The 13056-nt window shown below is 34.8% G+C and overlaps 1 protein-coding gene across 5 annotated transcripts in view; it reads left to right on the top strand.

The window, feature by feature from the left end:
* The window catches only part of ASAP1 (ArfGAP with SH3 domain, ankyrin repeat and PH domain 1), a 146896-nt gene that overhangs the window by 92735 nt on the left and 41105 nt on the right, over positions 1-13056 (top strand). For all 5 annotated transcript variants that reach the window (XM_080578077.1, XM_080578073.1, XM_080578076.1 and 2 more), the window contains 4 exons: positions 4841-4941; positions 5356-5425; positions 7661-7748; positions 8816-8864. In XM_080578077.1, the coding sequence (XP_080434203.1) occupies positions 4841-4941; positions 5356-5425; positions 7661-7748; positions 8816-8864 (308 nt within the window). The remainder of the gene's footprint in view (positions 1-4840; positions 4942-5355; positions 5426-7660; positions 7749-8815; positions 8865-13056) is intronic.

Below are 13056 nucleotides of genomic sequence, written 5' to 3'. Positions count from 1 at the left end.
CAAAAAAAAAAAACAACTTATAACCGTAGCATCCTTTTCTGAATGTTAATAGCCAATTCACAGTATCTTATTTTTCCCCTATGCATTACTTTGCATTTGTTTACAGTTATCTTCACCTGTCTACTGTCAAGTTACTCATGATTGTGAGATCCTCATGAAAGTCTTTCTTAGGTATCCTGAATAATGTAATACCATATAGCAAACTTGGACAGTTTAGCCTTTTCCAGATTGTTTAGTGTTTGACACCATGTGTCCTGTCACATCTCTCTAGGAAATTCATTTATTTCCTGCTTTTAACTTGTTTGCTGCTGTAGCACTGTAATTGTTTCACTTTTGGAAGTGAAAATTGTGCCGATTGAAAGTCCAGATAGACTCTATCAGACAGATTTCTCATGTCTGTCTGCTTACTGATTCTTTCACAGAATTTCAGGAGACATTTAAGGCATAACCTTTCTTTACATAAGCTGCACCTGTTCTTCCAGTATTATATATACTGAAAGAATAATAAAGAATGTTAATATTAATTTTCATAATTTTCTTCATGTGGTGTGAAGCTTACCAAATCTCTCTTTTCCTGTAACTCTTTTGGAGCCTCATCAGAAATACAACTTCAGTAATTGGGGCAAATAAGTATTCTTACGGGTTTTGACATAATTTTGTAGGTAGCATGTTGTAATCATAGGTATTGCGTATAGATAAATGTCTTGAAGTTAGTGAATTATTTCACAGTCACAATTAATAAGGAATGATTGAGTCCTTTCTTAGTGTTCTTTTCTTTTGAATACTTGCATATATGTGCTTTCATAATATAGATGTACATCTGAAACAGATAAACTTTGGCAACTAGGCTGTTTCTCTCCGTGCATCTTTAATCGCATCACTTTGAAGGACAACACAACCTCAAAACATGGTTTTAAGAATTTCTTGGATATGTCACCCATGATGACAGGTGCATCTTTGAATAAATACCAATTTATTGTAAGATGTGCCAGCTCTTTCTGGTAGTTGGTGTTCCCTTATCTCATCCTCTGCTATCTTTCCCAATATTCTGCAGATGGAGGAAAGAAATAACAATGTGCACATGGACCCAGTGGATTTTTTCCATAAAACGTATAATACTTCACATACATGTGTTACATTTGTGATCTCCCTGCTACCTGAATCATTGTGACTGTAACTTGGGCTCGTTCTCCATTCTTGCTGCCAGAAATTGAACAAAGAACATTAGATTTCAAAAGCTATTTGGAAATAGTTTTTAAATTCGTGAAGTGTTTTGTGGGTCGATTCAGGATACAAGATCAGGAAACAAAATCTGTTCTCGTCTCAGTACCTTTTTATTTGCACAAGCTACTTATCTGGGAAGCAAAGGAATAACTCCTTCTCTCCTGGCTGCTGCATGTGCTAAGTTCAAGCTAGTGAATCTGAGAATTAGGACAAACAAGTCTTTATTCTTAAGTGCCATGTAGTGTACATATGTGGCAGCATATTGTACAAGCCAAGTTTCAAAAGCTGCTTGCGGGGTATCATGAAGTAGAATGATTAAATGAGATGTACTGGATGTACTGTTAGTTTCTTGGTTACGTTTTTCCTGAACGTGTAGCGAGAATTGTTCTGTTTCAGTGGAAAGTAACCTCATTTTAAAAATAAGAGTAAGTCAAATTCTGAAACTTAGATATATCTAAGTTGTAACAGGAGTAGCTTCACAGGCATCAGGAAAATAAACTATAAAATTATAATATAGACAAATTCTAGGGCTCTTAAGAAACTGGATGTAGATTTTTATGATATCTATATAGAAAACATGGTAAATGTAAAAAATTGGCTTGAAGGGAATTCAAATCATGTCATTGAAGAAAAAGGAGCAATATTCTGATTCTCAGATACTTAGTCAAATCTGCTGTAATGAAGGAATCCACCATTTTGGATAAAATTGATCACGTAGATGTCTTTCAATGTAAGAACTTTCACTCATGTAATTCTGCTACATTACATAACTCAGAGATAAGACTGGCACATCTTGAGAAGCTTGGTACAACGTCTATGTTATCTAGGTAATCGTATTTTAATCCTGGTATAACATTGCAGCATTTGTTATTCGTTAGCTAAGTGACAATGAAACTTGAAGGCATGTGGTCTAAGTTTCAGGTCATCTCTCTAGGATCATGTGTGCTTGACTCTTCAAGTACGTAAAGCTGGAATTTACTTCTGTAGCAGATGGCATGCTTGGTTATGATTAAGAATACGAGTTGTCGTTGTCCCCTACTCCCCCCCCCCCCCATTAGTTCATTATAGTCTCAACATTAAAATAAATAAATAAATAAATAGTAATTTAATCAAAGTGTTGAAGAAGATGAATTGAATGGGATTTTCTCAGGTGGGTTTGTGAAGATTCAGAAGTACTCCTCTAAAAATTACACTGGCAGGGAAACAGTTTGAAACTGAAGTCTAAATTCCCTTTACCTTCTGTTGTAAGAGAAGGGAAGCCCAAACTTGTGATTCCCATCCAGATTGTAAATTCTGTCACTGTTAGCCTCTCTGGAGTTGCCGTTAGATAAATGAGACTTCCTTCTCATCTCAGACAGACATTCCATCGCAGATGATGAGAGAGATCTGCATAGCTGTTAAATCTACTAAAGCATTTAGTGTCATTTTGAATTTAAAATAACACGTATGAAAAAACTAACAGTCAGCACCCATACTTTGGAAGAAACAGTAACTCTGTGAGTTAACCGCATTCCCTACTCTTTCAAGGTCTTATAATGCAACTCTCATTTTACTTCTGCTTGCATTCAAGGTGTTTGGTTATCACTACAGACATCTGTAATGCTCATACACATTTTGCTGGCGTGCCTGTCGTTGCATCAGTGAAAAGCTATTACTGTAATCTTTGGAGTTACCTGGTTCTTGGACCTATCTTGCCAATCTGTGAATGTTGGTTTGTGCAGAAGTGCTAGTGCTGTAACTTCACAATGGGAAGTACAACTTACAAGGGCACTGCTGCGTGTAATGTCTCTTGCCACTACATGCTGTCTTAATATCAAGTTTCTTTAATTTTGCGTAAGAACTATCTGTGTAAAATAACTGTGGTTTAAAATTTGGGTAAAAATATTTTAAACTATAATAGTGTAATTTTAATGATGTGAAATACTTTGTATGTTAAGCTTTTTAACATTTAAGCACTTCTAAGTTTTAAAGGAAACTGAGCCTTCAATACATGTTTCTACTGGTATTCTCATGTTTTAATTATTCTTACAAATGCAACTGACAGCTTTATTTTCAGTATAGCTGATTGTTAGACTCATGTTTCATGTCTATTTTGTTAACTGCTTCTTGACATTTTGATTTTTCCCCAAATCTTTATCTGATACGCTCTTTAGAACAGGAATTAGAGCTCATTATGTTCTTTCCAATGCTGATTATCAATAGAGCTCTCATTCCAATGGGGGTTCGAAGTCTGTGTATTAAAAAATGAGCTGCGTACTGTGATAGTGTAAACACTGGAGGCAGCACATTACGTGTGGCAGTCTTCATGCTGCTTCCAACCACAATTGACAGTTCTACCAAATCACTTGTCTCTAAACTCATCTGAGTGGAGAGGGGTGATTTCCAGATGTTTTGCAGGAAATTGTTTCGCAGCTACAGTAAAACAGTATTAATGTATTCTTAATTATATCTTCTTATATGGCTTTGCAAAAACTAAAAGTTAACTTTGGGCATGGTCTTTAACAGAAATTCGTAATTAGCTCTGCTATGCTGGAGGACACAATATGACTACCATTTTAGACACTTTAAATGTAATGAAGATGCAAAGACACGTTGCAGGATTTGATCCTGCAGTGGTTTTAGTTGCTTTTATGAAGTCAGTGTCATATATGTAATGTGCAGTGTTTTGTCATGTTTTTTTTTACTTAATGAGCAAAACCACCGGTGTGCCTAAATAAAGAATTGTTGGCCTTCTTTCTAGTAGTGTCATTAGAAAGGGGGATAATTGTTTTATTAGATATGGGGGCTATAAAATTTATGTTCAAGGAGTATGTTTTAAAATAAAATAATAATTCTCGTTTAAAATTATTTGCTTTCTCTCTCCTCTATTGCTTTTGCCTTTCGTGATCGAAGTCTAGGAGAGTAAGTCAATGTTTTAATGAATTTTGGGGGATTTTCTGATGCTCTTGTTAGTCCATTTCACCTGAGTGTTTCACTAAGTCAGGCCCAAAGCTATTTCAGTTGACATCATTCATTAAAACTCCTGAATTGTATATGTATTTTAATTGGATAAAAAAAAGCAGTTATTAGCATTTGTTTTTTTGTGTAAATATGTATATATCCGTATATATGCATGCTTTATTCTATTGCTTTATTTTTGAAATTTGATATCAGCCTTCTGTTCTTCAATTATAAGCTTATGCAGTTTTATCTGTTCTTCAGTTATAAGCTTATGCAGTTTTAATCTTCCATATTTTAAAAAGGCATTATTTTTAGATACATATTGGCCATCCATACTATATTCAAAACTCCTAATGAGGTCATAGTCTTGAGCACACAGTTAGCTCAAGATCATTATTTTTAGATACATATTGGCCATCTATACTATACTCAAAACTCGTAATGAGGTAATAGCCTTGAGCACGCAGTTAGCTCAAGATCAGGTGATATAAAAGTAAGCTCTTGTATGGATGTAAAACATCCATTAGGAGTTCTCTCTTTTTAAAAAAATTTTTATTAATTTGTGGAGTTGTGGTAGAGACGAGAAGTGAAGTAAGTAGGAGTAAAGGTCAGGAAAACTTACAGTAAGTACAACTTACAGTAATGTGCACAGTAACAGCGTTTTCCCTTTTTTTAGGATTCTCAGAGCAGGCAAGGAGGATACAGTATGCATCAGCTCCAGGGGAATAAGGAATATGGCAGTGAGAAGAAAGGCTATCTTTTAAAGAAGAGTGATGGGTATGTTCTCAGAGTGCGTAATACATAGTGGTAGCTCTTGTTCTCGCATGGATTTTTATTGTTTTGTACTCTGGGTGCTTAAGGCATATGCACCTATTAAATGTGCCACAACTACTGAAGAATTTTTGCAGTTTGAATCAGAACACAATCAGAAATTATTATAGTAAACACAAAAAAGTCAAAACCAAAATCCTATGTCAAATTAAAAAGAAAGCTGTTGTCTTTATAAATCTCTGAAAAGCACTTAAGTCCTATCATAAATATCCAACATATTTGTGTTGAGGCATTTAGTAAAATTTGGACTGCCTCTGTTTGTTTCTCAAGGATAATCTTGTTAAAACATATAAGGGATTAAAATGTGTTTTGAAATCATGTCTAGATACTGATTTTGTTGTTGTTGATGTTCTTACCTAGGTTAAGGAAAGTATGGCAAAGAAGAAAGTGCACTGTTAAAAATGGAATTCTTACCATATCACATGCAACTGTAAGTTATTTTTATACCTCTTCATTAAAATAATAAATTATGATTACCCTTTCACAATGAGTCTGGTATTCTGTTATTACAAAAAAAGATGGGACTTCTGCTTCAAACTGTTAAAGTTCTGTGGGTTATCAGAAATTGGAGATTGACTTAAGTAGAGACTTGTTGCTCTGTTCTCAAACCATCTGGCTGTTACTGACCATTAGCATGAACAGTTTCAAGTTAGATGGACTTTCTTTTTTGAGCAGTGCACCTGTTCTTACTCTACCTTTGAGATGTGGGTTATGAGTATCTATCTAAAATGAACAGTCTACAAACAGACTGCATTAGAGCAAGATGCTACAGACTCTTTGAGCCACTGGAGAACTAGTCTGGGTAGATTTGGTGAGATGTCTTGTCATAAACTCAATTCTAGCTGTTGACTGTACTGAAAGACTAATCAGCTGGTGCATATATAGGTGTCTGTATTACAGACATTTTACTCCTTCATAGGATATTAAAAACATAAATTCCTTTAATGCCCACACGTTGGTTTTGTTTAAAGAAGTAAATTGCAATCATTCAACTAATCAGAGTGAGAAATGGAAAGGGAAAAAAGTCATTTGAAATTAGTTCAAATCTTCCTGTGGAAGATTTGAGGTAGGTAAACTCCTCTTTAGACTTATACATTTTTTTTTTTGCTTCTATAGACTCTTGACATTTGATTGAATTCCAAAATGTATTAATCAATAGTTTGATAAGGAAATGGTGAATATATTGATTGATTTTAAATAAGTTTTTTTTAAAAAAAAAAGGGAGGGGGTTAGAGGATCTTGATCATACTAAGTTTTGGGAATTGGGCATGTATCTGAAGTATCTTCCTAGGAATGCCAAATCTTGAGGAAGCAACAACAATGTCATGGTAGACACAGTTCTAAAACTGCCTTGGGGCAGCATGACACAAACTTCTTACGCCTGTTACTTCTTTTAAAGGAGATGGCCACATTTCAGCACCCTTTTTTCACCTTTTCCCCAAATTCCACTGATGGTCATGACTATTAGTGTCCAAAGTTAATTTCCTTTCTTAAGAAAGTTAAAAGGGAGTTATTTATAACTCCAGGGGGTTGTGCTTTTTTTTTTAAAAAAAACCTAAGAAGTTATCCTCACCTAATCTGAGTACCCGTTTAATCATGTAACTTGAGATTAGTTAGCAATACCTAAATTAGTAATGGTTCAGTTTAAATCACTATTTAAGAATATATATGTTTATATATATGTTATGTGAACCTTAAATCTTGCCAGTTTAGAATTCTTTGAATCACACTGTTGGTTGTAGTTTTCCATTTCTTGTATGTAGCTATGTAAAAAGAGCAGTCCATTTGCTATTTCCTGTTGCAGTGCCAAGTAGAAAGTAATTTTCTTGTTTTCAGTGATGAAAGGTTCAGATCATGACAATATGTTTGAGACTGAGAATCCAATTGTATATTTACTCCTTCAAGGAACTGTTGCTCCTTGAGTGTTAAAAATACTGCGCTGATGATCTTGTCCTGCCAAACATTTGACAATGTGGGAAACGCATTTCTATATTTTTTGGTTTGTTGCATGTGTGCTACTTTTTTTTTTCTTCTTAACAGTTTCTAAAGTGAACAGTTTCCAAAACTCAGTCCAGAAGTATTTACTAATAAGTGACATGTCTCATGTTAACATGATTAACAGCTGTTAGATATAAACTGAACTTTAATTCAGTATCTTCATAGTTTTTGTTAAGCCTGTGTATACCAAAATAATTCTAGAGTCATATTTAGCTATCACGTCTTAAATTCTCTGCTGTTATTTTAGGTTATTTTAGTAGTTGTATTTAGTCCAAGATCTGAATCTCCAGATCTGCAGCTTCTCATATCCCTTTAAAGTTTTTAAGACTATTAAAAAAAAAATTGTTCTGTAGATTTAGTGTTGTTTATGAAGTACAATAGAAAAGCTAAATAGTATTATTCTAAATAGCTTATTATAAATTAAGGTGTATTCCTTTAATGCCTTTCAATTAGTCAGGAAGAGTTGCCATGTAGATTTTAGCTTTGTTTTAAATCTGGCCCTTCTGACAGACCAGGTCAGACACAGTCATGCTGGTCTCAACTGTTTCAAAGGTGTACATGTATTCATGTCCAAACTGTAAACTACTATCACACATGCCCATTTCTCAGAATGGAAAAATAATCCTAAATCAAGACATATTTAAAGTAAAATAAATTTTCTTTTTAGTCCAACAGGCAACCAGCTAAACTGAATTTATTAACCTGCCAGGTGAAGCCAAATGCAGAAGATAAGAAGTCTTTTGATCTAATATCACGTATGTAGCAATTTTAGTACCATCTTGCATTATGTGGGATTTCTAAAAATGTTTTTAAGTCTTGTGATTACGAGATATTTTCATTAAGAATGAGGCTATGGTTCAAATTCAGATCTATATCCAGATACATGCAGTGTCTCATGAGTGTTTAGATCCCTCTAGTTTTGAAGATAGGTTGAAAAGACCAATGAACATAGAATGTATTTTGTGACACATTAGTGCTGGTCATTTGTGACAAGCCATGAAATGCTGTGCTGTTTTCCTAAGTTCAGACAGACACACGTTGTACTAAGCTGTTAAACATAAACTATATCCACTTGGTAATGGAGAAGACCTTGTTTTAATTCATTGTCTGTTCAATTTATTGAGCATTATTTGGGGTTAAAGGTGAGGGAGTAGAAGAAGCAAGGTGAACCCAGTTTCTCATGTTCTCTTATCCTCCTTGCAAAATATTAATTATTTTATCTAAAATCGGTAGTGACTTCTGTATTCTCAGCACTAGAGATTCTATGATTTCACTTCTCCCTGTTTTGGGCTTTGTATCCATTAGGTTTTTAACTGTTTTTGAAGTAGATGAGTATGGATTTCAAGATTTGCATATACAGTATTAAATAAGAAACAGCTCAGCATTCTATATTTACAAGAACAGACTATGAAACCTTTGAATGTGAGGGCTAATACCCAGTTTGTACCTTATTCTTTAATTAGCAGAAAAGTTTCTTAACCAAGACAGAAGGAAAAGTAGGATGGGAATAAACTCTTTTCTGCTACTAATTTATCAGATTTGACTTCAGAAATGATTGTGAGATAAAATTTGATTCTTATGCTTATTACTCTTTAACATTTTGAAGCATAGGTTTTTGACATACACACTCCTGGTGTAAATCAAAATCCACTATTTCATCTTCTTTTTTTTTTTTTTTTGAGTTGTCTTACATAGCCATGAATTAATGTCATAGGTTAAGAGAAATTGTTCTTAAAGACTTTAGTTGTTAAATAGGTTTAGTAACAGTTTCATTGATTATTTTTTTTCATGGGTCAAATTAAAAGATGTTTGTTTATTTCAGATAACAGAACGTACCACTTTCAAGCAGAAGATGAACAAGAATACGTAGCGTAAGAATGTTTATACTTTTTCAAGATTTCTCTCTGTAGAGGTGTGTGTATGAAATCATATGTGGCAGTGGAATTAGTTTCCTCAGTTAATGCAAAAGTAGTGCACACTTATTTTGGTTGTTGAGTGTATGTGTGTAAACTGTTGTGTTTAGATTTACATATATTACTACAAGGTGCTATGAAAACCTTGTAACATTAAAAAAAAAAGAACAAATAAAAACAATCAAAAGCCAATTTGGATTGTGTACACTTCCAGAACATTGTTCGTGTCCAATTGCTTGGCTAATACAGTAGATGAGATGATTAGGGTTCAAATGAAATATTTTAAATTCTTCTTATCTTCAGTGTCAACTCTCTTCTCAGTTACATGTTTTCCTTCCGATGCTGCCTTTTTTCTCTAAAATAAAATCATTAAGTAGATAAATAATCTCTATATAACATACAGAAATTATTTAGAAGTAATTCATCTTTTCTGCTGTAGGCCTAGAAATATGAAACAAAGCATATTTCTGAGTTTTTGTACTTCAGAATCCAGTAACTCGCTTCATCAGTGCATGTTTCCAGGCAGGTTTTTTCCTTTTAAAAATGTCTTTCTTCCTGCTGTGCCAGAACCCCTTTTCCTGAGAGCCATGTGCCACTTGTTTTTTACCCTGAATATTGCTTTCACAGTCATCAAAAGGGTGTTGTGCAGAACATCACAATCCAATACACATCACCTGACAAGCCTAGGAATAAAGTTACAGTGAATAGTGCAGCGAGCCTGAACCTTCCAGGCTGCCTTGTTTTTCAGGATTGTTGTACTTTTGTTGCTTGTCCATCTTCTAATGGAAGACTGTTGTCCCCGTTTTAAAATTACGGGGAATGTTTGATAGATATTCAAGCTATTTGGTGGCAGTGGGAGGCAACAGCCTTGACAGCTCACCACTGGGAGGAGCAGATGAAATGAGAAGCTTGGAGAGTTCGTCATGCACCTGGTTCCTTCCAGCGTCTTCCACAGCCTTATGTTGGCTGGGTGCAGTTAGTGGGTTATGAGTTAATCAGTGCAAAGCTGACTTGCTTAGTCATTAGGGAACTTAATTGTTCCAGTAAGCTTATTAGTAAGCAAGAAAATACTGTTATTGCTGATCAGTAATGATCTTGATGAGTAATATGGCAGAGATTTTTTTGTCTCGGCCATAAATTACCTTGTTGGTTTAAAAGGGGAAGCTGCTTTTTTTTGGGGGGGGGGGGGGGGGGGGGGGGGGCTCAGTGCATAAGCAGGGGAATACCTTACCAAAATAATTTCTATTATTGATAGGTTGATAAACTCAGTTTAGCTGGCTGCCTTTGGACTCTTGAAATTCCAGGCTGGTTTTGTTTCCCATTAGAAGTATAAATCCCATCTGCTTTGCACTAGAGTCCGGTTTATCGCTTTAAAATAAAGAGGCTGGGAAAATGACTTGAAACAACATTAAAATACTCCACTGCAAGTTTTAAAGGACTCATTTAGCTAAAGAGGCATTATTTGCATCCCAGTGTTGGAACACATGCTGAGAAAGTGATAGAAGCTAAGGGCATTTTGCCTGCATTTGGGCACTGTAGGCCACCAGCAAAAAGTTACTGTAATGCTACACAGTCAAGTGTTCTGTTTCAGAAAATTACTGTAGTGCCCCAAATAATGTTATGTGATGTGAGATGCACAGGGAATCCTTTCTTTTTTCTGTAGGAACATGTGTACACTAGTTATAGTTCACGAACCAGAATGTCTGTTAATGTGTCGATGGAAAAACTACAATAAAACCAAATGTTCTGTTTTCCTGGTACAGCCATTGAGTAGGAGCTTAATAGCTTTGTCATCTAAGGTGTCATGTGAACAGAACCCTTTGATTTCCAAACTTGTTGATTTAAGACTGTTCTGTATGTACTACAGGATGCAATTCTTTGCTAATAGTTGTCATCCTCTGGTTCCAATTTCCCCTTGATTTGTATGTGTGCTTCTCTCATCTTTCTCCTCCACTTTGTTGTATTTTTTCCACCTAAGTTTAGTGCTGCCGCTACTCTTTTTTTCCCCCGTGTGCTTCAAGTGAGAAATAGATATAGAATAGATGTAGAAATAGATTTTCAAATCACTTTCCTTCCAGCCTCAAGTTTAAATGGAAAAAAGCAAGATGCATTTCTTTACATTTAAATGACCTTGCATACTTTTTCCTACTGTTCATTTTGAACTTCTTCCAAATAGCTCTTCACTACTAAAAAATAAATAAAACATATATATATATATATTAATAGCAGGCAGTTTAAAACACAGATCATTGAAGCTCACATTCTGTTACAGGTCAGTTACTATATTCCCTCAAATATTTCCCTGAGTTAAATGCATTTCTTGATTCTTATCCAGCCAGCTGTCTGTTGACCTTTAATTACTGCTTGACTGTCCTTCAAAATTCTCAGGTGGTGGTTATTCATTTCTCCAGTAGATAAAGCACAGGGTGGGGTGCGGTGGTTGTGTGTATTTCTATCGGTATTATAAGAAATATACACTACGACTTTAAAATAAACAGATTTTTTTTAAGCATATACAGTAGTAGATGCTTTCTAATTTTGGTAACCGTGGATAAGGACAAATATACAGTGGGCATGACTTTTTAGTTCTTTTCGACCACCTTTTTTTGAAGGTTAAGAGCATATCCTTTTCTGTAGGATTAACTATTTTGCTATTATGCAAACATATAACTTCAATCTAGTATTTAGCAACAAGTGTCAGAGTATTGTTCTTTGAGAAGACTGAATTGGAAGGTCCTGATGCTATCCGTTGCTAGTTCCATACAAACTTGTGCCTGAAAGTTTGAAAACTACTACGCTAATGTTCTGTTTGTGTACCTGAAAACAGCAATGTTGTGGTAGGGATTTTCAGAAGAGACAAATTTTTATTGCAAAAAAAACACCACCACCACCAAAAAACTATTAGCACAGTTATTGTGGTTTTCTATTAGCTTAGAAATACTGAAGAAATAAGAGGAATCTGAATGAGAATCTGTTGTACCTGAGGCTAACAAATACTTCTGCTGCCTTCGCTGGATTCAGAGCTCACCCGTGATGCCTCATTTTTGTTTAGTCTCACAGGTTTGAGAATGTGAGAATTTCCGGCAAACTAAATGCATTAAAGGACCAAAGAAAAATTTGTGGTCCAGAAAAAGTGCAGCAGAAGACTTGGGCTACCAATTTTATTCTATTAGATACAAGGCAAAGCAATTCTTTGAGACTTGAGTAATTTTTAAATGATTTGAAAGAACACTACACTATTACCTGAAGCTTTTTGACTATTAGCTTTATGCTGGTAGTGTTGTGAAACCAAGCAAATATACTGAAGAAAGAAAAGAAAAAAAAAATGGGGAAGGAAGGAAAGAAAAATGACTAGTACAGATAAGAAAAAGAGGAAGAACAGCAGTGAGAAAGTTTTTATAACTTTTGACATTGACTCAATATGGCATAGTTACCGATATGAATTGTTTTTTTCCGAACGTACAGCGTGCCAGGAAGGCCTGGCCACCAACTGTGGACTTCATGTATAATTAGCATTAGTTATTAAGAATAAGTCTATTCTTGTGTTTGTGTTAAATTGGCTTGCTGACGCTGCGTTAGCTCTTGCTTTGACCGTCTCGCAGATGACACCAGTGACGTGCAGACTTGGACAGTGGCTTCCTTCTAGCTGAGGAAACGAAACAAAAATAATTTGTTGTCTTAAAATTTAGAAGCTCTTGATATGGAAATCTGTGTCGCACTAACAGCTGGCTCAGTGATGTCATGTTTATTTTAATTTCATCTAATATTTTTTAATTGTTACTGCATAATTGAGTTTTATTCAGATTCTTCATTTTTAACAAATTAATGAAATCGTAACCCCGAAAAGAATTGTCAACAAAAGTCAGGATAAATGTTGTTGCTCTAAACCTAATGATTATTTTACTTTGTATGTTTAACACAACATTACTATATCATTAGAAGCAAGGCACTGCCTCCTCTTACATTTTAATAACAGCAGATTTCATCAGAAAAATTGCGGAAGAGTGCCATCTAGCGTGGGTTCTTAAACTGTGTCATATAACTGGAGAGAGAAATGCATGTGAAGGTTGTTCTTGGCTTCTAAACTACCGAACGAATTTATTTCCAAATATTCCAATTTCTTTTATTTTTAAGATTATTTTTTCACTAT

The sequence above is a fragment of the Anser brachyrhynchus genome (genome assembly GCF_964034855.1).
Source record: "Anser brachyrhynchus genome assembly, chromosome: 2".
Taxonomy (NCBI): domain Eukaryota; kingdom Metazoa; phylum Chordata; class Aves; order Anseriformes; family Anatidae; genus Anser; species Anser brachyrhynchus.
Note: the sequence above shows the minus strand (reverse complement) of the source record. Positions and strands in the feature narration are given on the sequence as shown.